This window comes from Tauraco erythrolophus, chromosome 1 (genome assembly GCF_009769465.1).
Source record: "Tauraco erythrolophus isolate bTauEry1 chromosome 1, bTauEry1.pri, whole genome shotgun sequence".
In the NCBI taxonomy this organism is placed as follows: Eukaryota; Metazoa; Chordata; class Aves; order Musophagiformes; family Musophagidae; genus Tauraco; species Tauraco erythrolophus.
Genome location: NC_141465.1, coordinates 45,964,153 through 45,990,393, shown reverse-complemented (window position 1 = coordinate 45,990,393; position 26,241 = coordinate 45,964,153). Strand labels below are relative to the sequence as shown.

At 39.1% G+C, this 26,241-nt stretch overlaps 1 protein-coding gene across 3 annotated transcripts in view; it reads left to right on the top strand.

Moving 5' to 3' along the window:
• POLA1 (DNA polymerase alpha 1, catalytic subunit) overlaps positions 1-26,241 on the top strand; it is a 212,587-nt gene that overhangs the window by 2,612 nt on the left and 183,734 nt on the right. The window contains exons 3-16 of one of the 3 annotated variants that reach the window (XM_086608844.1): positions 178-274; positions 768-848; positions 1,618-1,733; positions 1,990-2,052; positions 3,505-3,594; positions 5,534-5,729; positions 6,368-6,536; positions 7,382-7,560; positions 10,962-11,074; positions 11,530-11,646; positions 18,761-18,835; positions 20,102-20,240; positions 23,209-23,366; positions 25,416-25,500. In XM_086608844.1, coding sequence (XP_086464970.1) covers positions 178-274; positions 768-848; positions 1,618-1,733; positions 1,990-2,052; positions 3,505-3,594; positions 5,534-5,729; positions 6,368-6,536; positions 7,382-7,560; positions 10,962-11,074; positions 11,530-11,646; positions 18,761-18,835; positions 20,102-20,240; positions 23,209-23,366; positions 25,416-25,500 — 1,678 coding nt within the window. Of the gene's footprint in view, positions 1-177; positions 275-767; positions 849-1,617; positions 1,734-1,989; positions 2,053-3,495; positions 3,595-5,533; positions 5,730-6,346; positions 6,537-7,381; positions 7,561-10,961; positions 11,075-11,529; positions 11,647-18,760; positions 18,836-20,101; positions 20,241-23,208; positions 23,367-25,415; positions 25,501-26,241 lie in introns of all 3 variants that reach the window. The other 2 variants (XM_086608834.1, XM_086608824.1) reach the window with 2 other exon arrangements.

The following is a 26,241-nucleotide window of genomic DNA, read 5'->3' as shown; positions in this document are numbered from 1 at the left end:
CTGTCACTGCCCTAAAAGAAACTTAAACTGGATGAATAACTGGTGCTTACTAATTGTGAACAATGTAACAGTGTAGGAAACCACAGATTTCTTGGGAACTTTTATGTTCTTTTTAATGACCCATATTAGTAAGTAATGGTATGAGAACTATTAATTCTCAGTATACCTTAACTGTAGGTTGAGGAGTTCACAGGTGTTTATGATGAAATAGATGAGGAAGAATATTCCAAGATGGTCAGAGAACGTCAGGATGATGACTGGATTGTTGATGATGGTAAGTTAAGATTCGTTTGGAGCGTTACTTTGATTATAGTGTTCTAACTCAATTAGGCTTCATAATGTTCATGATTTGAGGTAAGTTATAGTTAGTGCATTCTTACAAATTGTTTTAGGAGACAAGAAAAAGATAAGCTTTTGTATGGAAATGAATCTTTTACATTGTTCTCATAGTAGTGTATTAGGATGGTAATGAAAATATTTTTGCAATAAGTACTGTTTTGAAATTTTATTTCCAGTTATCAGTGATGTAACTTTAAAAAGAAGTACTGTAATTGATAATTTCTAATTAAGCACATAATACATACTTAGTCTAATAGAAGATACAGCTGAGAGTGCAGTAGTTTTCAACACTTTAGCATTTATCACTTTTGCTTCGTATTAAAGGGCAGAAAGTGTTTAAATATGTAAAATTTGGATTATGAATATATTTAGAAATACCGGAAGACAGAATTTAAAATGTAAATTTTTAACAATTTGTTTTTCTACAGATGGTATAGGTTATGTAGAAGATGGAAGGGAAATCTTTGATGAAGATCTTGATGATGATGCTCTTGACTCCAGTAAGAAAGGTAGGCTGACCATGACCACTGTAGAAAGTCTTGCAGTGGCTTTTAAAAGATACCTAAAACGGGCAACTCCTTGGCATCAGTATGTGGTTAATATGGCCAAATGACATGTTACTTGAAGCTCTGTGGTTCTATGCCTGTGGCTGTGGATTTTGTTGATGCAGTAGAGGTCCACAAATGGAGGTCAAATCACTGCTAACTACTTCAGCGCTACCAGGGCAATTTTGCTTACAGTCTTCTATGGGGGTATGTATTCACCTCTAGAACAAATGCATCTAGGAATGATCTTGGTTTCCAAAGCCAGTATTTAAAGGATGTGTGGTCTCTCTTGCCACTAAAATATTTGCATACTTCCGAGGATCTGAGATCAAATAATTTTGTCACCTTTTATGAAGTTGGTGGCAAAATGAGAAATCGGGTCTGATGTTGAGAATCCAAGCCTAGTGCCAAACTCCTGGACACTCATTTTTTTTTCTGGAGTTGCTTCCATGTAAAGTATCTTGGTCCTTTTTCTGGAGTATGAACTTGAGTATACAAAGAGCATCTCTGACGTGACTTGGAAAGATAGGGTGCTGACAGGGTTTTGCTTTTTTGTGTGTGTGCATGACAGTTGCTACAAAGCTGGCAGCAAAAGAAAGATGATTAGACTTCATTTCAGCCAGCAGTGTGAAGGTGGAGGAAGTAGACTATCTCATGTATTCCTGCTAATAACTGGACACTTAAACATTGAGCTTTTCTGGTGTGGAATTCACAATTTTGTATTTTACTGTAGGAAAAGGTGGCAAAACATCTACGGTTGATAAAAAGAACGTGAAAAAATCTGTGGTGTCAAAGCCAAACACAATTAAGTCTATGTTTATAGCCAGTGCTGGGAAGAAAAACACAGATGTAAGTTTTTACGTTTTTGAATTTGAAGATTTCTGACTTGTTTGCAGTGTTTTAGTGGGAGTGGAATAAAGCAAGGGCTCGTTTCAATTTCTTGTGTCTAGCAAGTCATAGACTCCTATTACAATCTTTTGTGTGTGGAGCATTCTTGAAAACGTTGTGTGTGTTTTGTAGAAACCCTTTAGTTGTTTGCTGCTGGTCTCCTGATAGGGTTTGCACATATAACTAACAACTGTTTGGCTAATCTATTACCTTACAGAAAACTGTGGACCTGTCAAAGGATGACTTACTAGGGGATATTCTTCAAGATCTTAATGCTGAAGTAAGTATGTTAATAAAATCTGCCTGAAACCCCTTAATCCATTAATTTTTCTTGCCGTGGAACGTATCAAGAAAATAAAGTTCTTCCTAAAACTAGACCATCTAAGATGGATTTCTTCCATAGTACATCTGCTTGGTATATTCCACGTATGTACGCAGTCTACCTGTCATCCCCACCGTGCAGAAGTTACATGACTGTATTGGTCATGGGATGTAGAGCCTGTGCTAATGCAGCCTTCTAGGTTTTAGTCAGCTTGGAGTGAAACAGGGTTTGCCTGCATCTGAATCGTGTATACCATATATTTCTGTCACCACGTTCCAGCCAGTATACTGTAGGGTGTTTCCATCTGGTGTGTTTGGGTCCACAAGAGGAGCTGAGGGAGGGCTGTTTCGGCAGACGACGTAGCCTGAAGTTCTGTCTTCCTCCTCCTGCTTTTCGCAGTTTGCTACAGAGAACAGGATTAATGCTTCCTCTGAGTTAGGAGTGCAGCATGGCTGCTGTGGCAGAGTTGGACTGTCTCTAATGAGGCTCTTCTGTGTCATTAATGATTTCTCAATAAATTAATGCCCCTTAGTAGGATTTCTTAAAACTGAAAGGATTGCTCACATGTAAACCGTGAAACTGGTGTAATGGTGAGGTGCTGAATTGAAATATGTTTTATCATAATAGGCATAATGTGTTTTTGGAGAGCAATAAGAGGACTGTAGATGTTCCAATGTAAGATTTTCTCTTGGTTTTGTGCACTTAATGCTTTACTCCTCCCTGTGACATCTGATTCATAGTTACAATACCTTAGGCTATCAAAAACCCTCAAATCATTAAGCAAATGCATTTTAATGCTGTCATATTTTGTGGAGCATTGATTTGGGGTAATAATGCTAATAATTATACTATGGCTTCTATTTACTTAAACAGTAGTTAGCTATTGGGTTTTTTTGGCTTTATTGCTTGTTCTCTAAATTTTCTTTTGTTATTAGCTGTTGATAAGGACGAGTACAAAATATCTGTACATGTAAATAAATTAAAATGGGTTTTCCTCTAGCGTGACAGTGCTGAAAGAGCACTTCTGCCTTTCTTAAAGCATGTGTGCTCATTTCTACTGTTAGAGCAGACATGAATAACATCCCACCAGTTATTCTGATACTTGTACATTAAAGGCACAGTTAGCTACTGAAATGCCCACTGTTTGAAAACTGTTTCACTTATTGATGACAATTTTTCTCTCTTAACTGTTTACCAAAAAAAATGTCTGTCTTCATGGACTGATTGCTCAGACAACTTTTTATTTTTATGTGGCCGAGTTTTATATCAGGAGGTGCGTTTTCTTGGCAGATGAGAAATACCGATGGCCTTCTTTCTCTGATGGAAAATGTTACTAGCTAAGGCAAAAGAAAACACTAAACAACACCTGTTCATTTTGTTACTTTCTCTTTCCATATTCAGACTGTTCAGATAAGTCCACCACCAATTATAACGCTGAAAAGGAGAAGATCTGCTGGAGTACCACTGAATCCTTTCTCTGTGCAGTCCCAAACTCCAAAGGTAAAGGAAGAAATTTTTTAAAAATCATATTAATAAGTATTGATCTGTATTTTTTTTTATTTAGATACTTTCATTGTCTTTCGTTGTCTTTCATTTCTGCTTCCAGAAATTACCTTTCTCATTTGCTTCCTTAGCAATGTTACTGTGTAACTTTATGCATTTTTCATCTTCCTCTTCCATGTTAGTACGTAAACAGAATGCAGCTCTTTCTGTATCTTTAGTATAGTAGTAGTATATAGCTGTTACATTTGACAGCTGAATTTTTTATAAAATGGGGTGCCTCACCTGAAGGTGAGCTTCTGCTTTGTCTCTTTTTCCCTAAGAATAGAAAAGACCCTTGTGACAAGGAAAGGATGATGGGAAGTGAAGTAAGCAGAAGAAAGAGTATTTGTGGGTGTGGAAAAGGATAAGAAACTCATCTTCTGCAGAAATGGAAAGCAAATGGAAAATTGAAGCCATAGATAGAAGTTTACCCTACAGGAAGATTTTGGAGTGAAAGGAAGGACAGGCTGTTAAGGATGGAAGGCTAGCATTTTGTTAAGAGTTCTGGTAAATGAGGAGGACTTTATAGCTGGAAGTACAATGAGATATTTGATAAGAGTCTATAGAGGGCAAATGGAGTGGAGTAGATAAATCTAATTTGTGAAACCTTGTGTAATAGTGACATCAACTCTTATGTTGAAAATAATCACCAGTGGCACTCATTTCAGTGGTTGTGTTGGAGCCTAGAAGTAATTGAAAAAGGAACAAGGGGGAGATAAAGTAAGAGAGGATCTTTGCCTTTTTGGTGCAAAGCAGTGGTCACTTTCGTAGGAAACATTGAGAAGGAAATTAGTTCCTGGACAGGCTGTTCAGGTGATAGCTTCTGTGCTCCTAGGAGGAGGAATTGGAGGTTTTAGACAATGAAGCAGGTAAAAAGGATGAAGAGTGCAGTCTTAGAAAGTAAATGGGCATAAAAAGCCAGATGGCAGTGATGCTTTCTACTGCAGAGACGAGCAGAAATATAAGTATGAATAAATTCATTTGGCTGAGCTAGCAAAAAAATGTTCATGAAGGTAGATTAAGTAATGTTTGCTTTCTGTTTAAGGTGAGTGAAGGACTGAGTTTGATGTTGGCCACAGTAGAAGCAGCTGTACTGAGATTAAAACTCTGTAAATGATTGAGTCCAACTCTAAATTCTATGTCTGTAAATAACTGCTTACCCCGAAGATAAAGGTTTTGGAACTTGCTGCAGGTTAAGGGCCAGTAGATGCAGAAACCTGTTGTTGGCCAGGTGGAGGCTACTTCATACACATCTTCTGTAAGAAGAGATTCTGTAGCTGCTGCCATAGTGGTATCCTGTCTGAAAAACAAACTGTGCTTATTGCCTCAGAGTTTAGGCTTGCAGAGCATGCTGAAATGTGGTTTGTTTGTTGTCCTCCTTCTCCCTGTCGTGTCTGTAGTGTGAAGAAATCCAACGGAGAAGCAGTCTGTTCTCTAGACCCATGGTGTCCTGTAGACATCTTGAACTCATTACTGATACAAACAGGTGTGAACTGCCATATTGGCCTTCCCCAATTGTTCCAGGCTTGGTCCCTGTCTGACATAAATTGTCACGTATTCAGTTGACAAAGAGGTTTTCATTTATGAATGGAGTAGTGCTACGTGGGAAAAATAACAAAAGTAACCACAAACTTAATTAAATGTCAGCCATGGCCTGTCACAAACAGCTTTTAAAAATTATAGTAGAAACACGTCACAGCAGAAATTATACTCTAGAATTTAGAGTTTACTTTTGAGGAGTTTAGCTATCGTGCTACAAAGTATGTGGAGTCTTTCCTCTAGACCTGGTTACTAGTTCTGCAGATAGCAAGTGCTAGGGTTTTGTTGTTGTTTTTTTTTTTTTTTTTCCTTTTTGTATCTTAAGAGACTTTTAACTCATGTCTAAAATGTCTTTCAGGTAATCACCCCTACATCAAAGAAAGCTCCTGCTCATCTCAGAAAGGAGATTCTTCCTCCAGCTTCATTTCGTCCTAAACATTCCAATTACACAGCAAAGTCTGTCATAGTCTCTGAAAATGAGGATACCCAGTATGTGCAGAAGGCTACAGAAAATGGGAGAATAGTGAAGACAATAGAAGAGAAAGCTATTGAAGGTATCAAAAAGAAATCACAGAATCACAGAATGTTAGGGATTGGAAGGGACCTCAAAGGATCATCTAGTCCAATTCCCCTGCCTGGGCAGGACCACCTAGATCAGATCACACAAGAACGCGTCCAGGCGGGTTTTGAACATCTCCAGAGGAGGAGACTCCACAACCTCTCTGGGCAGCCTATTCCAGTGTTCTGTTACCCTTACTGGGAAGAAGTTCTTCCTCATGTTTAAGCAGAACCTCCTATGTTCCAGCTTATATCCATTTCCCCTTGTCCTATCATTGGATGCCACTGAGAAGAGCCTGGCTCCATCCTCATGACAGTCACCCTTTACATATTTATAAACATTAATGAGGTCCCCCCTCAGTCTCCTCTTTTCCAAGCTAAAGAGACCCAGCTCCCTCAGCCTCAGAAATCAAACCGTATTTCTGGAAACTCTTAAATATGGCATATCAGTGTTAAAATGCTTCTTAGTTTATACTAGTTAGACGCTTAGATAGCTTAAATGTGATATTTCGTTTGTATATTAATACTGTATATTACGTTCATGGGTATGGTATGTTATCTGTGCATACTGCTGTAGTATGCACTGTGTCATTTTAATGACTTAAGCCTTTAGTTCTATGTGCAACACTTCCAGATGATGGTCAGGGAATGATGGATTTTGATGAGGAGGACTTTGATGAACCTATGGAAGCAGAACATGTGGAAACTATACCTGAGACAGCTGAAAGCTTGAAGAGAGACAAAGAACCTGAAAAGAAAGAGACAGAGCAGCTGGAATCGAAGAAGAAAGACACATCTGTCTTGTAAGAATATCTTTTTTTTTCTTCCACCAATAAACCTTAGATTTATCTTTATGTTTTTCTTTGCCAAAGGCATCATTGTGTGCCTTTTTTTTTTTTGTGTAGTGATGTTAAAAATGATAATGCTGATAGCTACTTAATTGAAAAATACTTGGTGTTTTGGAGATTTAGCACATGACAACATAACACATTTCAGTACATTTTGATGACTCAGTATGGGTGTTGAACAATGAATTTTGATGCCAGTAAGTAAAAATGAGGAATGGCTAATGATGCTTATTCCAAGCAACTATGAAGGTATTTTGTAACATCAGTTATAGTTAAAAGTATTGTCACTAAAAGTAATTTCATATGGTGAACAGCGTGTCTTTGGAAATAGGAAAAAAGTGATGATGTGGGTTTTTTTTTATTGTTTGGAAGAATCTTGACTCATGTGTTTCCATAGCTTTAAACTGTAAAATATTTGAATGATCAAAAAAACTTGAATATTTAATGACTGAAAAGGTAGTTTTGTTGGAATGATGTGTTGTTCCCCTGAGCAACTTGTAGAAATGGATGGATGTACTTGTTATGTAAAGAGTTGAATAACCAAGGCTAAAATACCAGACTTTTAAAGCCCATGTATTGTGTACTGAGAACCATACTTGTATGTGGGTTTCTCTCTTTGTCACTCCATCCTTCTTTTCAGAAGAAATCTGAGGAAATCCAGCTGTGGAGAGTGTTGCTTGGTAGTGGAAAAAGCAACAAAAGGCCTGAAAATGTAGTGTTGAAAAAAAGTGAAACAGTGGTGGTTATAGCAAAGACAAAATTTTACTTCTTGTTTCTTTCTTTTTCTGTAAAACTTGCAGAAGTTGTTCCCTCCCAGATATCTCCTGTTGGGACAGAGTTGATGAGGACGAAGCTGATCTAGTAGCAGCAGAAGTTCAGCTGGACCCCAATCTCCTTCCACTTGTGACTGGGGAAAATGATGATCAAGTCTTAAGATTTTATTGGCTGGATGCTTATGAAGATCAGTACAGTCAGCCAGGTAACTGTTCAGTTAAAGGCAGAAAATGCCATTCTGATTCTTTTTATGTAACTGGGATTTTCAAACTTGCCTAAATTATGTCTAGATACCCTGTCTCTTTGTGCTCTTTAACTTGAACGTTGATCTCTTGTTTTTTCACACCTTTGTCCTCAGTGCAGGGCACTATGACTGGGCAAAGTAAGAATGTTGTCTCTTGGTCTGGTATAGTAGTAGGGAGGTAGAAGGGAGCTACTAGCACTTCTCAGTGTTGGTGACCCGTTGGCTGCCTTAAAACCCTATGCGCTCCAGGAATAAGCTGATATTGTTAATTTCTCCCTCAGTGGTGCAACAACTGAGCATACTTTCTTCTTGTTTCTGGGAATGTAACTTAAAACTCTGGTGGATTGTTATAAAGCCTGTGCAATAGCAGTTGCATGATTTTATATGAAGCGAAGATATCCCTGTCAGGGGAGGAAAGTGGCCTGAAAAACGTAAGCTCTGTCTAGATCCCTTTATTCAAACTGTCTAAATCTTGTAGATTGTCTCTGTATTAACATCCCTAAGATACTTTGTGCAGTTGAAGTGTGAATCCTGGTTCTCATCATCTTCAAAACTGCAGCATTCTGATCTCAGCCCTGACAAAAGAAGTGTTCACATCTGTTCTAAACACTTCCCATCCGTCCTCTCATTTCATCAGCAGCTTTAGGGTCTTGAGTTTATAATTTGTGCTTCATGTAGGTTTACCAGAAGGTTCTTCCATATATTGTTGAAGGTTTTTTGGGTTGATACTGTAAGCACTGAGTCAGATATGTTTCTCTGTTACACCTTTTGTTGTGAGTTGAGATGCCAAACTTAAATGTGAGAGTGTGCTGGGCTGAAAAGCTTCGTGATGGGAGTGGTAATAATCATAGATATCTTGATGAAATCAATGGCTCTAATATAAAATTGCTACTTTTAAAGACCCCACTATTGTTCTTTGTCTTTTTTTTGTCTTCTAAGTCAGTGGTTGCTGAATGGAACATAATTATGAAAGGATTTCTGCTCCTCGCATGCAAGGAGTGTTCTTTTCTCATTATGACTTTTTCAGGATTGAATAATAAAGACTGCACCTGTTTTCAATTAGTGGTGTAGAAGGGAAAATTTCGATACTGCTTTTTGTTTAACATGTTCATGATCTTTGTTTATACCTCATTTGCTGTGATGTCAGATGCATTGCCTGAAGAGTAAATACTATAGCATACTCATAAGACTCTTTCAAACTTAATGTTTGAGGCTTACTTTCCATAACTCCCTTTACTATCTTAGGCAGAGAACTTGGGAATTGTCAACCTATTAACATCTTAAAGAAATAACGAATAAAAATTCCCCTTTCTTTCTCCTCTGGCAAGACATTTTCTCTGTCTCTTGGCTTTGCTTGCCATTTGATTTGTTGGTAACATGATCTTTTTTTTCACAGACTTTGTATTTTATAAACTTCACTCCTATTTTTTCTTTCTTTCTTCTTTCATAATCAGGCTTACAGGGGATAGGTCCTGATACCTCTTCTCTCATTTCTTGGTTTTACATGTGAAATGTCTCTGAAAACTGGGGTGGGGGCGATGTGTGTGTTGATGTTGGACTAGGTGACCTCCGAAGGTTCTTCCCATCCTCAGTTACTCTAATTCTGTGAAATCTGGGGATTAAGACCACTTATTTGTCCATGCTAGAGCTGACTGAAGTTTGTCTTTGCAATCCAGGCCACCTTTTACCCTGTCTTTGACTGGCTTGTGTATCCTTCTTTCTACCTCACCTGCTTATATGTACGCCTCTGACAGGTTAACTGCTGCGTGATCTTAATATTGCCAGCTGTTCAAGCGACCAGCTCCTGTTTTGTGATCTCTCCCATAGTTTCACCTTTCTGTATGATACAAACCTATTTGAGTTTTTTATCCCTTTAAAAGAGAGGAAAAAAAAAAAGATTACTGGGGAGAAGAACTTCATCTTCCCTGTCACTTAGGTCTGTAATTTGAGCTCTTTCTAGATCCTTTTATTCAAACTGTCTAAATCTTGAAGGTTGCCTCTGTATTAAAATCTCTGAGATACTTTGTACAGCTAAAGCTTGCATCCTTGCTCTCATCATCTTCAAACCCGCAACATTCTCTGTCCTTGACAAAAGTAGTCCTGTTCACATCTATTCCAAGCACTCAAGAAATGATTTTTCTTAGCCTGTCACTCTCACACTGTCATCTGTCTTAGTGCATCTTCACTGATTTATCTTCGATCTAATGGAGTAAGAAAGGTGCCTTTACATCTGATAGATCGCGTGGCAAAGATAAATTATAGCTCTTAACCAAGGGCTTGTTTGTGCATTGTCAGACCAAGGAGAAATGCAGGTTCTAAAATCTTCCTCATGTGAAACAGTGTGTCTGAGGCAGTCTCAGCTCTGATATTTCTGATTTAATTAATAGTAGTGTACTGTAGGAATAATGTCTTTCATGTAATCAAATTCCAAATTATTTGGAGTTTGAAGGGAATTCAGATGAAGCCAGGATTTTAAGTTGTGCTTGGAAGTTTATTTTACTTGTAGCTCACAGATTGTACGTGAAAGTCGGCTATCCTTGTTCTGTGTTATTTCGAAGTTTAACATCTCTTGATTAGCAGTTAGCAGTGTTTTGTGATAATGCCACGTTCTCTGTGGTTCCAGAGATGTTCATGTACAATAGTGATGTGATCCACAGTGAAGTCAGTTGCACTGGTCCTGCTCTGAATGTAGGCTTTCTGAATGTCTACCTTGGTTACAATTGCTGTCTTAGCATCCAGGATTTCTTGCCATGTCACACACACATCTTTCAGTGTCAAAACAGTCAGTTGAAAACTTTTTACAGTTGATCAGCTTCTATTTGTTGTCTTCAGAATGTATTTCTACAGATTTTGTTTAGTAGTAGAGTTTTGATCTCATGGTACTAAAGTGTAGGAAGAATGAGTTAATTGTGCTGGTCTAGCTGAACAATGAAAAATTGTAGATAACACGTGTTTCAGGAGTGATTGACAGCACAGACATTCTGATTATCTTCAGCTTACACTAACTTCTCTCTCCTTCCTCCCTCTCACCATGAATTATCAAATTAATGTAGGTAGAAATGGAATATCAGAAGAGAATTCTGAGACTGGCTCTGTGATGCCATTTTGAATTTCACATACCAAGGTGTTAACTATAGTAATGGAGGTAGGGACATGAACTATATAGGTGTCTATTTGTAAAGCTGGTGTTTAAAACAATTTAGAGTGTGCTGATACATTGGAAAGATTTGTTATTCAGGGACCTAAACCAGAAATGGTTGTGTTTCTATGCAAGAATACATAATAAGCTGCTTTAAAAAACATTAAGAATGATTGATTTAAGAGTTGCATACTGAATTCTTTGCTCTGCCCTTCTTCCTTAGGAGTGGTATTTTTGTTTGGCAAAGTTTGGATTGAGTCTGCAGACACGTATGTCAGCTGTTGTGTTACAGTGAAAAACATTGAGAGAACTGTTTATCTACTGCCACGTGAAACAGTAAGTATGTCTTTTAAGCATGTCAAACATAAGTACCTTTCATTCTGCTTATGGCAGGTTATGAGTTCTGGGAGTGTGTTTATGGGAACTGTCGAAGCAGTGTTGTCTGATGTAGGTGGTAAAGTACAACATATACATGGTATATCACAGGTGAGATGCAGAGTAGAGCATTGCCGCTTCCCCCCTACCCAAACTAACAACTGCAGACAGATTGTTACCTTTAGCCTTGCTGCTTGGGAAGTAAAATTGTCTTGAAGTATTATTAGAAAACTTGGTGCTTTTTAAACACTGTTTCAAATAATATTTTTTAAATTTGGATTTTCGTGGCTGATTGCCTTGTTGTTTTCCCCTAAAGAAGAGATACATGATTAATAATAGCAAAGCAAACTTCAGCTTACTGGTTATGTCTGCTGGCATTTTTTGTTAATTTGTAAAACCTGACTTCTGTTTTTGAGGAAATCGACCTGTCCACTGGCAAAGAGACGGAGACTCCGATAACTATAATGAGTGTTTTCAAGGAATTTAATGACTGCATTTCACCAAAGTATAAGATCATGAAGTTCAAATCCAAGGTTTGTCTACAAGCGTCCTAGTTGGTCGTTCTCTATTGTTCTGGTTTGTAAGGTGGGAAATCTTTTGAAACACTGTCCAGTGGGGGATGTTATGCTGAAATGCAAATATATATATATAACCTCTCACATGTGTAAGTGTACCTGCTTGTAAAAGCCATCTCAGTGTTTTCCCAAATATCCATGCTCCTTTCAGAACAGTAAATCTGCAACGTGATTGTTCCACCAGAAGTTTAAACATTACTGCTTTTGAAAGTACTTATTCATTAGCTTCTTTGAAACTGGATTGAATGTCAGACTTCCTTACTTGCTTGCTGAGCTATTTTTGAGAGTACAGAACAAATAGACGTTCTGATACCTAAAGCCAGGGTGTCAGCTCATGGTATCAAAGTTAAAAATGAAAGATTGTGTTGTCCAGTAGATAGGTTAGTGCCCTGGGATTAGACTGTCTTTGCATTCGACCAGGTGTCATCATATTGAACTTTATCTCTTGGCATGTTTCATCCTTCTCCTCAGATTTATCTTTTTTAGAATGTACGCTGTTCAGAAGGTGGACTGTCATAGCGCTTTTATACAGGATGTAGCAAGTTGTGAGGACTGTCATGCAGTCTTGAAACGTAAGCTGTTCGGGGCAATAGTCTTATAGTGTTATTTTGCTGTGTTCTGTTTGCTCAAAAAATTCCTAAAAGAATATTGGAAAAGCAAAATGTTGCTATAATGGGAAATTTGCACATAGAGTTAAATAATACTTGTCAAAACTGTAGGAAAAGAGCTGATATTGCTGATACTGTTGTAGATTTGGACTGAATTAGTTTGATAGTGTGAGAAAGCTTTCTCGTTCATGTACAGAGAACATTTGTCTTTTGGCAGGGAGGAAGGTGAAGAGTTTGTGTGTGGGGAAGGGTGGCTCACATGGAAATTAGAGGAGAAGATTTGTTCAGAGTGAAGTGCTCAGAAACTTTTCTGTTTCTTGAAGTAAGATGTCATTAGTCTGGCAAAGCTGGCTTTCATTGTCGTTACTGGGTGGTGTGGAATTAGTTCTAACGTTTCCCAGGCTGGCAAACTTGTGACTTCATAGAATTTGTTCCTGAATAGTTGATCAAGAAATGGGATGGCAAGTAAAAATGCAGGAAGAATAGAATTTAACAGTATGTATATGAGGGGAAAATAAAAACAAGCTCATATGGTAATTCAGGTTGGAAAGACCTTCAAGAGGTCATCTAATCCAAAGCTAGAGTACTTCAGAAAGTTTAAGTTGTTAAAGTGAAAACGTGAGCAGTGCTTCTCAAATGGCAAATTCCTGCAAGAAATGACATCTTTTCATCAACATGTAGCATTATTTACATCATTCAGGGAAAATGCATGCTTCATTAGAACTTTGTAAAGCTTTATTGTTATTTTTTTGTTCTAGCTTATTTTCTCTCTCAAAACTGATGCAGATTTAGCTTTCTCAGTTTTATCAGTGTTATTTTTCTTCTATATTTGATTGTAACTTAGTCGTCATGTATGAGGATCAAAAAGGAATGGATTTACAATAGGTAAAAAATGAATTTGTAATAGTTCACTGTTCAAAGATCCTTTCAAGAATGAGGGAGGAAACTCAGGGCAAATCAGTTCTTCATTAAAAGAAAGGATACAAACACTTGTACTCTAGAGATGGAAGGAGGGGCAAAGGCCTTTGAAAAGACACAGATCTGCTAACAGAATCTTAGCAAACCTCCACCTGTTCCATGGTGGAAGAATAGTGTGAGCGAGGCAATGGAGTAATACAGTTTAATCTTCAAATATGATTTTTAAAAATAAAGGTAAACCATACACAGGAAGTATTTGAACTGTTGGCTCTGATGTTAGTTCAAAGCTTATCAAATTTTTACTGAGTTTACCCAGAGCTTGGGATGAAAGACCCAACTGTGTTGGCCAGACATATGACCATATGTGCATCTGGGGTCCTTGGGTGTGATGCAGGCATGATCCTTACCAGGAATTGAGGAGCAGCAGCACTAAGGCACTGTTCAGATCTTACCTAGAATATTGTAACACTTGATCACCTGATGAGGAAAGATTAAATCAAGCAACAACAGCTACAAAAGATGGTAATTAGGAGGAGACAAAAGGAGAATCAGTTATAGCGGAGATAACTATGGAAGAGCTTTAATTCTCTTTTAGCCTAGTAAAGCGAAGAATAATGATAAGACCTTTTTGCTCTCTAAAAACATTAAAAGGAGATGAGCAGCAGGAAAGCTATTTAAAGGACAATTTTAGCAAAAGAACAAATTTATAGATTTTAATTCATGAATGAATTAGGCAGGATAGTTGGGAGTGCAGAGAAGCTCTGGAATAACTTACCAGAAGTGTTTCTAAATTCTGTTTGAATTCATCAGACTCTTCAGTAAACTGAATTTTACTAACATGGTAATAGGCTATCCAGATTTATTTTGCTGGCATGATTTTGATAGTTTCTGCCTCCTGGAAGGGCTTAATGAGAACTGGAGCTAGCAGGAGGGATGGCACTAGTAATGTGGGGGATAAGAAGAATATGTGATTGGAGAGCAGTGCTGTTGGTGGGGCCTTTGTAGGACTATTGACTGTGAACAAGTGACACAAAATCTGGCCAGGCTTACCTCTCCGTGACAGAGGATCCTTTTGCTGCCTGCAAGATAATTGTGGATGTAGTGGGATTGTCCCATTACCGCGCTCTCCTTTTCTTTTATTCCTCCCTGAGGGACTTCATTCGCCTGGTTAGATACCTGTCCTGGTTTCCTTGGGGTAGAATAATTGAATCAATTCTCTGTTCAGAGAAGCTACGTTTCTGAAGTAAGCTGCATTTTTAAGACTCCTGCAGCACCCAATTCAGTGAGAACAAAGTTGATAAGACACTTTGGTTTAGTTTGTAGCCAACCATGGTATGCAGGTATCCATAATGATCAACAACTCTTTCAATTTGTTTTTACTAGCAACCCTAATGTCCGAGAACCTGGGAGGAGCGTGACGAGGGTAATTGACACCTAAATTGGCAGATGGGTATTCCACGCCATGTAAATTCATGCTAACGATAAATTGGAAAGCTTTTTGGGGACGGGCTCTCTTCCTCAATGGTTGCAGGCCCTGGAGGATCTCGCCTGTCGTTCTGCTCCCAGGGCATACTCTCTCTCTCTTCTGGGATTGCGGTTTTAGGACTTTCCTGCTTGGGGATTGCTAGATGGGAATGGGATGAACGTTGGTCAACGGGTGGTGAACAACTGCACCCTGCGTCACCTGTCTGTATATATTATTAAATTGTTAGATATATTTTTAAAATTATTTTATTTTATTTTATTTTATTTTATTTCAATTATTATTTATTATATAAATAGTTCTTATCTCAATCCACAAATCTTTCTTCCTTTTCCTGATTCCTGTCCGTGATTGGGAGGGGTCATTGCGTAATAGAACAGCTGGCTATTGTTTAGACCCAGATATAGGCTAAACATAGATAATACCTTATTAATCTGTTTTTCACAAGGAGTCATCATCTTTCTTTTCATTGCAGTCATACCACCAGAGGTGTTGTGTTGTTATACAGCCCTTGAAATTGTGTGTCCATAGGGGTGTGCAGGGTTCTCAAATTGAATTAGTGGTGGCACTCAGCTGAGTGAATGCTCCAAAAAACGATCTTCACACAGTTGTGACTGTATATGGTTAAGAGCTAATATGCTTTAGAACTTCCCTGTTCTGTGATGTGCAGCCAGTGTTCCACTACTGTGTTGTTAAGGGCTGCTGTTCTGACAGATTTTTAAAAAGCTAGTGACAATATTGCTCAGGTGAGCAGAGCGCTGGTGAGCAGTGCATTCAGAGTAAGACAAAGTCTCAGTTTTGGCACAGTGCTGTGAAACTGAGAAGCTTCCTCTTCCATCGTTAGCTGGAAATCAGAAAGGCTACTGGCATACCTGCCATGCACCCAGAATTCTTTTGTTGAGAATACCCGGCTTTGTGATGATGCAGAAAGAGCCAGTATCTATACAGAGACAAATTGTCCTCTGTGCGTGTGCATCTTGGCCGTGCCAGCACCAAACTTTGTCCCTGCGAACAGATACACTTAAGCCGTATCACTTCCTCCTGCACCTGCTGCTAATTGTAGCTTCAGTGGGTTGCACTGCTGCCAAGTTAGCAAGTCTTCACAAATCAATTTGAAAGCAGCCTTACTCCACTTAGGAACTTAGCAGCTAATCACTGCTGCTCATTTCTGCTCTCTGAAGGGCCACTTGAAGGGCAGATTACTCTGCAGCAAAGCATTCATTCACTGCAGTTATGACCAGACGCTTGTGTAATTGAGCTGAGCTCGGTGGAATAACGCAGATGAATCACTGCAGCATACTATTTTTACACTATGTTCAGCTTGCGTTTGCAACAAGAACTTGTTTGAAGCTCGAGAGGCTTTTTTTAAATTAAAAAAAAAAGGGGGGGGGGGCGAGGAGCACCAGTAATATTGGCTAAAAGCAGTGCATCACCATCTGTTGTGTTACAGCTATGATGTGCTGCTCGTGCGAGGTGCTGCTTTGGCTCAACAGTTCAGATCTACATTTGCATGCTAATTTGTAATGCTGTTCTGACTTCACAGTGGTGCTCTTGTACCAAGTTATATTACTCTCTTCTGCTTCCATGTAGCTGTTGATGCCATAGTTGTTTCGGGATTTGCCTTTTTCCTATTTATAGCAGAGGGCCGTCTCTTCTCCTGCCCAGACTTTGCAGCCTTAAAACTGCCGTGTTATGAGAAGTAGCAAGCTTAACTGCTCATTGTAGTGCTCTGAGGGAGCTATTGCTGATGCTATTAATTTAAGGAAAAAAGAAAAAAACCAACCACCCAACCCCAAAACCAAGTTACTTCGAGTTTACCTAACTCTGTGTTTTATTTATTTGTAAGTTTTATTCCAATTTATGGTGACTTTGTTTTTTCTTATTAAACTTACTCTAGTGGTATGTTATGCTGACTCTGTGTATAATGTGCTGAACTTAGTGCACTGACCAGTGGAAACATGCTTTTTAATTTAAGGGGTCTCTAGGAATTCTTGTAATAAGAGTAATGTTCTAGCATAGTTATGGCATAGCATAACAACAATAATTTATAGCAGTGGTACAGATGGTTTGTGAAGTATTATAGGGCAGAACATGGCCTTTCAGCAGGTACCATAGCATTGTTGCACAGGATGTTGTAATTACTTGGAAAATACAGGTAGTTATTCTTAGAAACTGACAAGCTGTGCATGTTGTGGAAGATCATTATTGTTCTTGAAGAAAGCAGAAGTGATACTTAACTTTCAGTAAAGTTGGACTGAACTTGAGACTACTTTAACTATCTTTGTTAGAGATACGTAAACAAACTCAACTACTTTCTAGTAAAACCCAGGTCACTCAAAATGAAAAATACAATACTGTCATAGAAATTATTTTGTTCTATTATTTTGTAATTATTTTGGTTTTTAATAAAGTAAACAGCTGGCAGATGGTTGGGAGATCAGCTTTCTTGGGTGCCTCTCTGAAGTGCTGGTACACTAAAGCATGCAGTATAAAAGGAGGAACTGTGTGCAGTTACAGGGCTATGATCTCATTGGCATCATGGACGCGTGGTGGGATAGGACATGGTTAAGAAGGACAGGCTGGGATGGCAAGAAGGCGGACTCCTTTTTACATGTCAGAGCAATGGCAGTGCATGAGCTGTGTGTGCCTAAGGATGGGTAAAGAGCCAGTCAGGAGCTTATGGGTCTGCACTAGAGAGCAGACTAATGGAGGTGACATCATGGTGGAAAAAGGAAAGCCAAAGCCCACCTAGAGTTGAATCTGGTAAGGGAGGCAAAGAGCAGTAGGAAAGGCTTCTATAGGTACAGGAAGACTAGGGGAAAATGTGGGCCTGCTACTGAAAAGGACAGGGGATGTGGTGACAAAGGGCATGGAAAAGGCTGAGATACTCAGCTTTACTCTTCTTTACCTTGGTATGTAGTGCTTGGTCCGACCTTCAGCGATCCTTGACCCCAAGAAGCCAGAGGGAAAGCCTGAGGCAGAGAATGCTTGTCCTCAGTAGAGGAGGATCAGGTTAGGGAACTTTTAAAGAAACTGGACGGACATAGGTGCATGAGACCTGATGGTGTGCACCCCTGCATGTGGGGGGAACTGACCAATGTCATTGCGAGGCCACACTTGATTGTCTTCAAAAGGTCGTGTTGATCAGAGGAGACTCCCAAGGACTGGAAGAAAAGAAATGTCAAAGCTATCCTCAAGATGGGCAAGGAGGAGGAGGAGATTCCATGGAACTAGAGGCTGGTCAGCTGCACCTCAAGCCCTGGGAAAAAGTGATGGAGCAACTAGTTGTGAAAAAAACTGTTTTCCAGACAGACAAAGCACAAGAAGGTGCTTGGGAGTGCTCAGCCTGGAAAAAGAAGGTTCAGAGTGAGGGATTGGTTGTGCAAATCTTATCATTGTGTATAAACATCTGATGGGCAGGAGTAAAGACGGCTCTGGCTGGCTCTTCTTGTCAGTGCCTAATGGGGAATAAGAGCAATAGGTACCATTTGAAACATGTTAAATTTGTCAGAACATGAACCACTTTTTTACTGTAAGGGAGGTCAGGCACTGGCACAGGTTGCTCAGAGAGGCTGTGTAGTCTCTGTCCTTGGGGATATTCAAAACCTAACTGGAGAGGGCCCTGAGCAACCTGCTCTAGTTGACCCAGCTTTGAGCAGGTGGCTGGACTAGACAATCTCTGGAGATGACTTTCCATCTCAGCCATTTTGTGATTTTTGTGGTAGTCTGCAACCACCAGTTCTCATGAGTATGTCTGAAGCCTGTGAATTTACAGAAGCCTGTGAGTTTCCTTAGCTATTACGCTAGTATGTTTTTTGTTTGTAAGACAATTCTGTAGAAGCTCTTCATGCTAAGAAAAACTAAAGAGATTAACTATAGGTATTAAAACATTCTTACTATCTTTAGATGGTTATAATGAGTTGCCGAATTGGTAATATATGATCAAGCCCATGATATTTGAGATGTATGTTTTGGCTGGCCTTTATTTTGCTAGCTTTCTTATTGAACAGAATGAATATTCAATTGAGAGATACTGAAAAAATAATATATTTGTTTTATATAGAAAGTGGAAAAATATTATGCTTTTGAGATCCCGGATGTTCCAGCAAAATCTGAATACTTAGAAGTTAAATATTCGGTGAGTATAATTGATCTGATGAAAGACCATAACATGCTTTCTTACTTAATTAAGAATTTTATGAATTTATTAAAAGAAAATAATTGCAGGAATCAATCGCTAGTAGCTAGTGGCTGTACCTCTGTTGCAGTGTGTAGTTAGTTGCTCATTGTCTTACAACTAAAAAAAAAAAAAAAAGAGGTTAATACCTAAGCTTGTGGCGTTTTTTGTTATCATTTGTATGTTGGCTAGTCCTTAACAAAAACAGTTCGTTACCAGGTAACCTATAACATGTTGATTTGTTAGTGTTAGCTCTATTTGTGCAAATAAAGAATGAGGGGAAAAAATACTTCCTGCAACTCCTGCATTCCTCCTGCCTTCTCCCCCAATCGTAATTTGCGTACTGATTTACAACAATCTGTATTCCCAATTATCCCACTTTATTTTTTTTAATGCTTTGCCACTGAATCAACTAATCAGCCAAACAACCCTTTAGCTGTACAGGATCGGGCCCAAAGTGCTGCAAGATATTTTTAAATTACCTAGTACCCTGAAAGGTTTTGTTGAATCCATGTCCAGAGTATAGCTGCTGTCTCTGCTTACATGGCTCTTGCAAATAGCAGCTGGGTGAGAAAGACTTTTGTGGAAGAGCTGTAAAATTGAGCAGAAAGGATAAAAAAAAAATTGCCATGAGAACATCAGTAGCTATTCTTAATTAACAAAAGTACCTGATTTGGTTTCAAACGTGAGAGACTCAGCAGTCTTGAACCTATGTGGTCAGTTGCTGAAATCATGCCTTTTTAAACCTTTTTTTCTAATGCTAGTTCTAGGTGCAAAGTGGGATCCCATAGAGATTTGCTAGCTGTCTCAAATTTTTCTTCAGCTGTGCAGAAATACTTTTTCCAGTCTTTACATGACAGACAAGATTTAAGCTCTGACTGTCTAATGACGTTTACAACACAAGCAGTTTCTGTATTAAAACGGTCGTTGAACATTGTTGTAGTCTGGCTGACGATGACATTTCTGTCTTACATCCAGTATGGATGAAAAATTTTTGCTTCAGTGCATTTTTACATTACTGCCCTGATTTTGTTATGTACCTTAGGTCAAGTCAATAGTGTAATTTCTTAGTTACTGTAACGTATTACAGGTTAAGGCTTTGCTTGTGGAAAATTACAGTGATTTCAGGTATTGTGTAGTTTTGTTAAGGTACTGTCTGAATGTCGAGTGTCAACCTTGAAGACTTCTGCGAGGTGAAATGACTCACTGCTTTCTGTTACTTGTTAGGCTGAATGCCCTCGGCTTCCCCAAGATCTGAAAGGACAAACATTTTCACATGTATTTGGAACTAACACCTCTAGCCTGGAACTTCTCTTGATGAGTAGGAAGATCAAAGGACCATGCTGGCTGGAAATAAAAAATCCACGTATGGTGATTTGCATGTGAAAATACACATAATTATAGATTGGAGGGGAGGAGGGGAAATTTAAATTGTACTGATAAATTATCATTTTGTAAATTAACTTTGCAATTTATCTGTGTAATTTTCATTATCTAGTACAAATTGTAACTTACTCTTCCTTTGTTGAGTGAGAGCTCTATCCATATGAAGTTGCACACTGTACTGATGAGACTAAACTTTGTTGGCGGTGAGAGGGAACTATGCAGTGCCTTACAGCTACTCTGGTGTGTACCCTAAAGCCATGTATGCTGAGCTAAAGTTAGCTTCCTAGAAATTTATTCCTCTTTCTTCTCTTGATAACTTAAGATTCATTGTTTTTTCTGAAAATCTATCTTTTTATGAAAAAACTGCTGCTAGATGGCTTTTCTATTTGTGCGTTAGGTTTTTTTTTCTGGCACTTCTTAGAAAAGTTTGTGGTGCGAAAGTTTTTTAGTTTGAAATCCTTTCCACTTCATGAGTGGCATGCACCACTTACAGGTGGTTATGCCACCCTATTTTGGCTTGGTTAGAGCCCTGTATTCAATGTGTGCTGCGTATTCCCAAGAACGCAGGGAAGTTGATCATATTGGACAAAAGCTACATCTATTAGTGCAATCTCTTTGAGGCACTTTCAATATAGAATTAATAGTATCGAACGCTGACACGAGCAGGATTCTTCTCTTCAGCACCTGACTCAGTCACTGATAAAGCTAATACCAGTGAGGATTTTGAGCTGGAATAGACAAAACAAGTCCCTGACTGCCAAAAGACAGATTAGCTCTGATGGGTTTTCTACCAGACATTGGCAAGCATCAGTATACTTCCTGGCGCTGATTTTGAAGGTCCAAGAGTCATTTTTGATCTGCACTTTTCAACCAAGAATTGACCTTGTATTTCTTTGACATGTTCTTTCTTCACCTGAAAAAAGTCCAGAGCTATTTTGTTCTTCATATCCAGTATGACAAATATTAGGGCAATGGTAAATAACAGTTCAGGCAGTATTCAATTTTTCTTAATGCTGACGTGCGTTATCTCCCCTTAGACTACCTTGCCTGAGCTCAGATACTGATTCCAGCCCAGAGTTAAATGGTAAACTAAGGGAGCTCTTTTTTCCCCATTCCCTGATCTCCATTATAGCCTTCAGGTTTCAGAGATAGTCCATGTCTCCAAATCAGAATTGCTTGTTTCAGAACTGTGGCATGCCCACTCTGTTGGAAACTGCCTGTTAAGCTGGCTAGTTATCTTTATGCAAGCTTCTGTAGTCATTGCACTGGATTTTGTGCTCCAAAGCTGATTTGTGTGTGTGTGTCTAGTTTACCAGAAGATTCTTGCTTTCTTGTGTAACTTCCCTTCCGTGCTTCCCATAGAGGGTGTCAGGGATAAGAAGTATACCTGGAAGGTTTAGAGTAAGTGAGTCTCAAGCCATTTGATCAAACTCCTACAACTTCTCCAAAAACTGTCGTCATTATTCATAATGAAGCTGTCTTTTCCAGTTTATCAGTGCTAGATAGCACCAGAGCTTTTCTAGAGCAGCAGTCCCCAAACTTGTTATATTCTGCACCCCATCAGTAAAAAAATAAGCATGTACCCCCAATATATAGATACTTATTTATTTATAAATGATATACATGTACTACTATACTAATATATTATGTAGATTTTAAAAGAAACACAAAATAGAAATTATAAAAGGATGAAGTATGTGAAAGAAACACTTTTAAAACTATTTCTTTTATTTATTAATGGTACAAAAAGTATTTTCTTCTCACACCTGAATGGATTGTCTTATGCACCCCCTGGGTTTCATGCACCCCACTTTGTCCTGTAAAATGCTAGTTGAAGCTCTGGTTGTTAAGATACTGGAGATCCAAGAAAAAAGGTGTTAAGGAACTGATTACATGTTTTCCTTTGGAGAGATCATCAGTGTTTTATAAATGAAAATATTTTAGTCAGTTACCTGTTTGCATTTGGAGCAAGAGAAATAGAGAAGGTAATATATGTGGATTTCCAGAGAGGGGTCAAATAATTTTGCAGGGAGTAAGATAACCAGGTCTACCAACAGCTGTCTTCAAAATGTTAGTCCCTCAGAAATGTAACCTCTGCTTCCTTCTAACTGCATGTAGTGAGTTACCTCAGCAACATGTTTTGTGAATGATGAGGTTTTTTAAAAGCAAGTCAAGAATGACAGACCAAAATGTTCAAATAATAATGGGTGGTGAACATGCCTTCCCTACCTCCCCACCCCCATGCATCCGTATAATTTTTGAGCTCTTGTACACTTTATGCCTAAATAGCTTTTGGTGGCCTCCCTTAAATTTTAGGGTAGCTTATACTACCACAGTAGGATGAACTCTCTTTTTACGTCATCCGCCATCTCCTTATTTCCATAATTGTGGTTCTGAAGGACTGTGTTTAAATGAATTACCCAGTGCATTTCAGTCAGTCATACGTTCTTAATCTCATTTGATCTAAATTCTTTTGATTAGCACTCTGGCTGCCTTTTCTGTAGCGTTTAAGAAATTTCCGTGTAAATGAAAGTTTCACTTGTATTAATTTGATTTTTATGAAGTCTCTCCCTTTGGACTGACTACATGATTAGATGCTAAGAGGCAATATATTAATTTAGGTGGAGTCATGCTCACTTGGTTTATACCTTTTTCTACTATGACTCTATATAAAGCTGCCTGAAGTATTTTTTTGCATTAGACATCTTCCTGGCTTCAATACGAATCTTCCCTCTCTTCTTTGGTGTTGAGGAGCCCTGGTGTGACTAGGCTTCTGACTGGGGAGTCAGGGCCCAGGGAGTTACCAAAAATCGGGCAGGATTAGTCTGGATCTTGGGCTGTCCCACAAGGGCAAAACGTTAAAAGGCCATGCTGTGTGTGACAGTGCTGTTAGAGAAGCCTTACCTGTGCTTCCCAGAGAATGATGGTGGTTTGTGTTGTTTCCTCAGAGCCTTCCAGTCAGTCCGTCAGCTGGTGTAAGGTGGAGGCTGTGGCTGTGAAGCCTGCCTTGGTCAATGTGGCTAAAGATCTTTCTCCTCCTCCTCCTCTCGTGGTCATGTCCCTTAGTATGAAGACTACTCAGAACCCAAAGACTCACCAGAATGAGGTAAGTAATCTGCTCTCATTTTGGTTTGGTTTCATTTTGTTCACTAAAAATTCTCCAAGGCTCAGAAGAGCTTCGCCTGATAAAGCATGTCTAAATATATTTACTGTTGAATATACTTTCTGTGTTGTGGGCTTTCCAAAGAAGCTTTTACTGGGGTCTCACCAGTGTGAGAACTGTGGGTTCAGGGGGCCTGTTTGGTGAGAGTATTTACTGTGACAGTGGATCCTATATATTTTTCCAAGCTGCTCTTTTGTCTGTTTTGCATAATAGTTATAAATGAAACTGTCCCAAAAGAGCTGTAAATGTTTGGGATTTTTTTTTTTTGGTAGAGCTAATCATAGGTTCTAGATAAAACGACAGATTTTCTACTGATAAAACTCATTTTGACATAGGAAGAGAATTTGGTCTAAATACTCTACCACCTACTATTCTGCTGCGAGATGTTTCCTTTTCTCAGCAAGGAGGAGAGATGTAGGTGGCCACTCTCACTTGTGGACTGCAGACACACACCGAACAGTTGGGCACGTTTATCTGTTTGTTAGCACAGGTCTCCCTAGCTTAGAAAGAGATTTAGTATTTGCTAATAGGATAGTTGTTTCTGGCTAGTTGAATGCCAATCACATTGAATCCAAGCACAAGTACAGGCTAGGTGGAAAATGGATCGAGAGCAGCCCTGAGGAAAAGGACTTGGGAGTGCTGGTTGATGAGAAGCTCAACATGAGCTGGCAATGTGCGCTGACAGCCCAGAAAGCCGACTGTATCCTGGGCTGCATCCAAAGAAGCGTGGCCAGCAGGTCGAGGGAGGTGATTCTGTTCTCGTGAGACCCCACCTGGAGCACTGCATTCAGCTCTGGGGCTACCTACATAAGAACGGCATAGACTTGTTGGAGCGGGTCCAGAGGAGGGCCACAAAGATGATCCGAGGGCTGTAGCACCTCTGCTATGAAGACAGGCTGAGAGAGTTGGGGCTGTTCAGCCTGGAAAAGAAAAGGCTCTGGGGTGATCTTATTGCAGCCTTCCAGTACCTAAAGGGGGCCTACAGGAAAGCTGGAGAGGGACTTTTTACAAAGGCGTGTAGTGATAGGACAAGGGGCAATGGCTTTAAACTGAAAGAGGGCAGATTTCGATCAGATCTAAGGAAGAAATTTTTCACTCAGAGGGTGGTGAGGCACTGGAACAGGTTGCCCAGAGAAGTTGTGGCTGCCCCATCCCTGGAAGTGTTCAAGGCCAGGTTGGATGAGGCTTTGGGCAACCTGGTGTAGTGGAGGGTTTCCCTGCCCATGGCAGGGGGGTGGGAACTAGATGATCTTTGAGGTCCCTTCCAACCTGAACCATTCTATGATTCTATGATTCTGTAATGAAAGAAAAATTAGGCTGACATATTTTTCAAGCAGAATTAGTCCTCTTGGTGAAGTTAAATTTTTTTGGGGGGGAGTATGGAAAATTACTGGTTTCTAGCCAATGTAATGAGACATACGCCAGGTACTGACAGGGCTCTGCTTGCTAAGGTGTTTCTAAAGCCTGTCTGCTTTGTCTTCTGTTGGGTTTTCCTGACCTGTGTCTGCGGAGCCAGGACGTCCTGCCAGCAAAGCAAGCTGAAGCATCAGTAAAGCTAATAGCTGCTAAACGCTGAAACCTCTTGGCAGTCTTGGCTGCTCAGGGGCAGCCCTTCCAGAGGCAAGGCTTCTGTGTGTCCTGCCCTGCTCACATCTGCCCTGCACTGCATAGGGAATCCTTTAAATTGTGAGATCTGTTCAGATTTAGAACAAAATTTGATAAAAGCAGGGTTTTCCAAAATGGATTATTTTTTCTCTAAGATTTCTAAGGTAATAATTTAGGAGTGAGTTCTGCTTTATTTTACTCGGAGATCAATTGATAACTTTTCTTCTTTTTGACTATTTATGGTTGGAGTTAATTTTAAAAAGATCTCTTCTAGAAACAAGAGAAAAGACGTGAGGAAACTTTAAAAAAAAAAAGGGGGATGAAAGAAATGGGTGTTCATAGTAGTTATGTTTATGAAGTTGTGTGTTCTGTATCTCCTTGGTACAGATTGTGGCTGTTGCAGCTCTGATTCATCAGAAATTTCCTTTGGATAAGGCTCCACCTCAGCCTCCTTTTCAGACACACTTCTGTGGTATGTACTTGGAACAGGTTGAGTAGAAAAATAATTCCTTTGGAGTTTTTCTTTTGTTGTGTTTTTGTTGGGGTTTTTTTGTTTGGTTGGTTTTGGGGTTTGGTTTTTGCTTTGTTGTTATAGTTTGTTTGGGTTTTGATTGGTTTTTTTTTTTTTATTTCATTCTGTCACTCCAGCAATAATGGTTTAGAATAAGTAAGTGACAAATTTTCAACTCCCAGGCAGGCTTTTCCCACTGTTGTTAACTTCCCTGGTTACTGACTTTTTATTGAAGACTTTATTGAAAAACTCTTAGTTGAGATGATGCAAAGTAACACTGCTGCATGCTGTTTCCTGTCGGTTTTATTAGTTTTACTTTATCGTGTGTTCTGTTGGATTACCTTCTTCACCCATTAATTTAGACCATTTATTTACTGTCATTTAGTTATTTTTCTATTCTTCTGAACAGAATTAAAAAAATAAGCATGTCACATTTATTTATAAACAAGTTTCTTAGGAAAAAGGTCTCTCAAAGCTGTGTCATTAGACTAAGGTCTGCTAAACCTTGAAATTCAAACCTCAGTTGGAAGCGATGAAGCGTGTTGAATGCTTGTGAGAGGAAGTTCTTCAGAAGCTGTGGACCATAGTTTTAATCTCCAATGATAACCTCAAATATGACTGATTAAAATTGTTTGATACTTTATTAATTACTCAGTTCTCTTAAAGACAAGAATTCACATCAGGCTAGTAGAATTAGAGGTT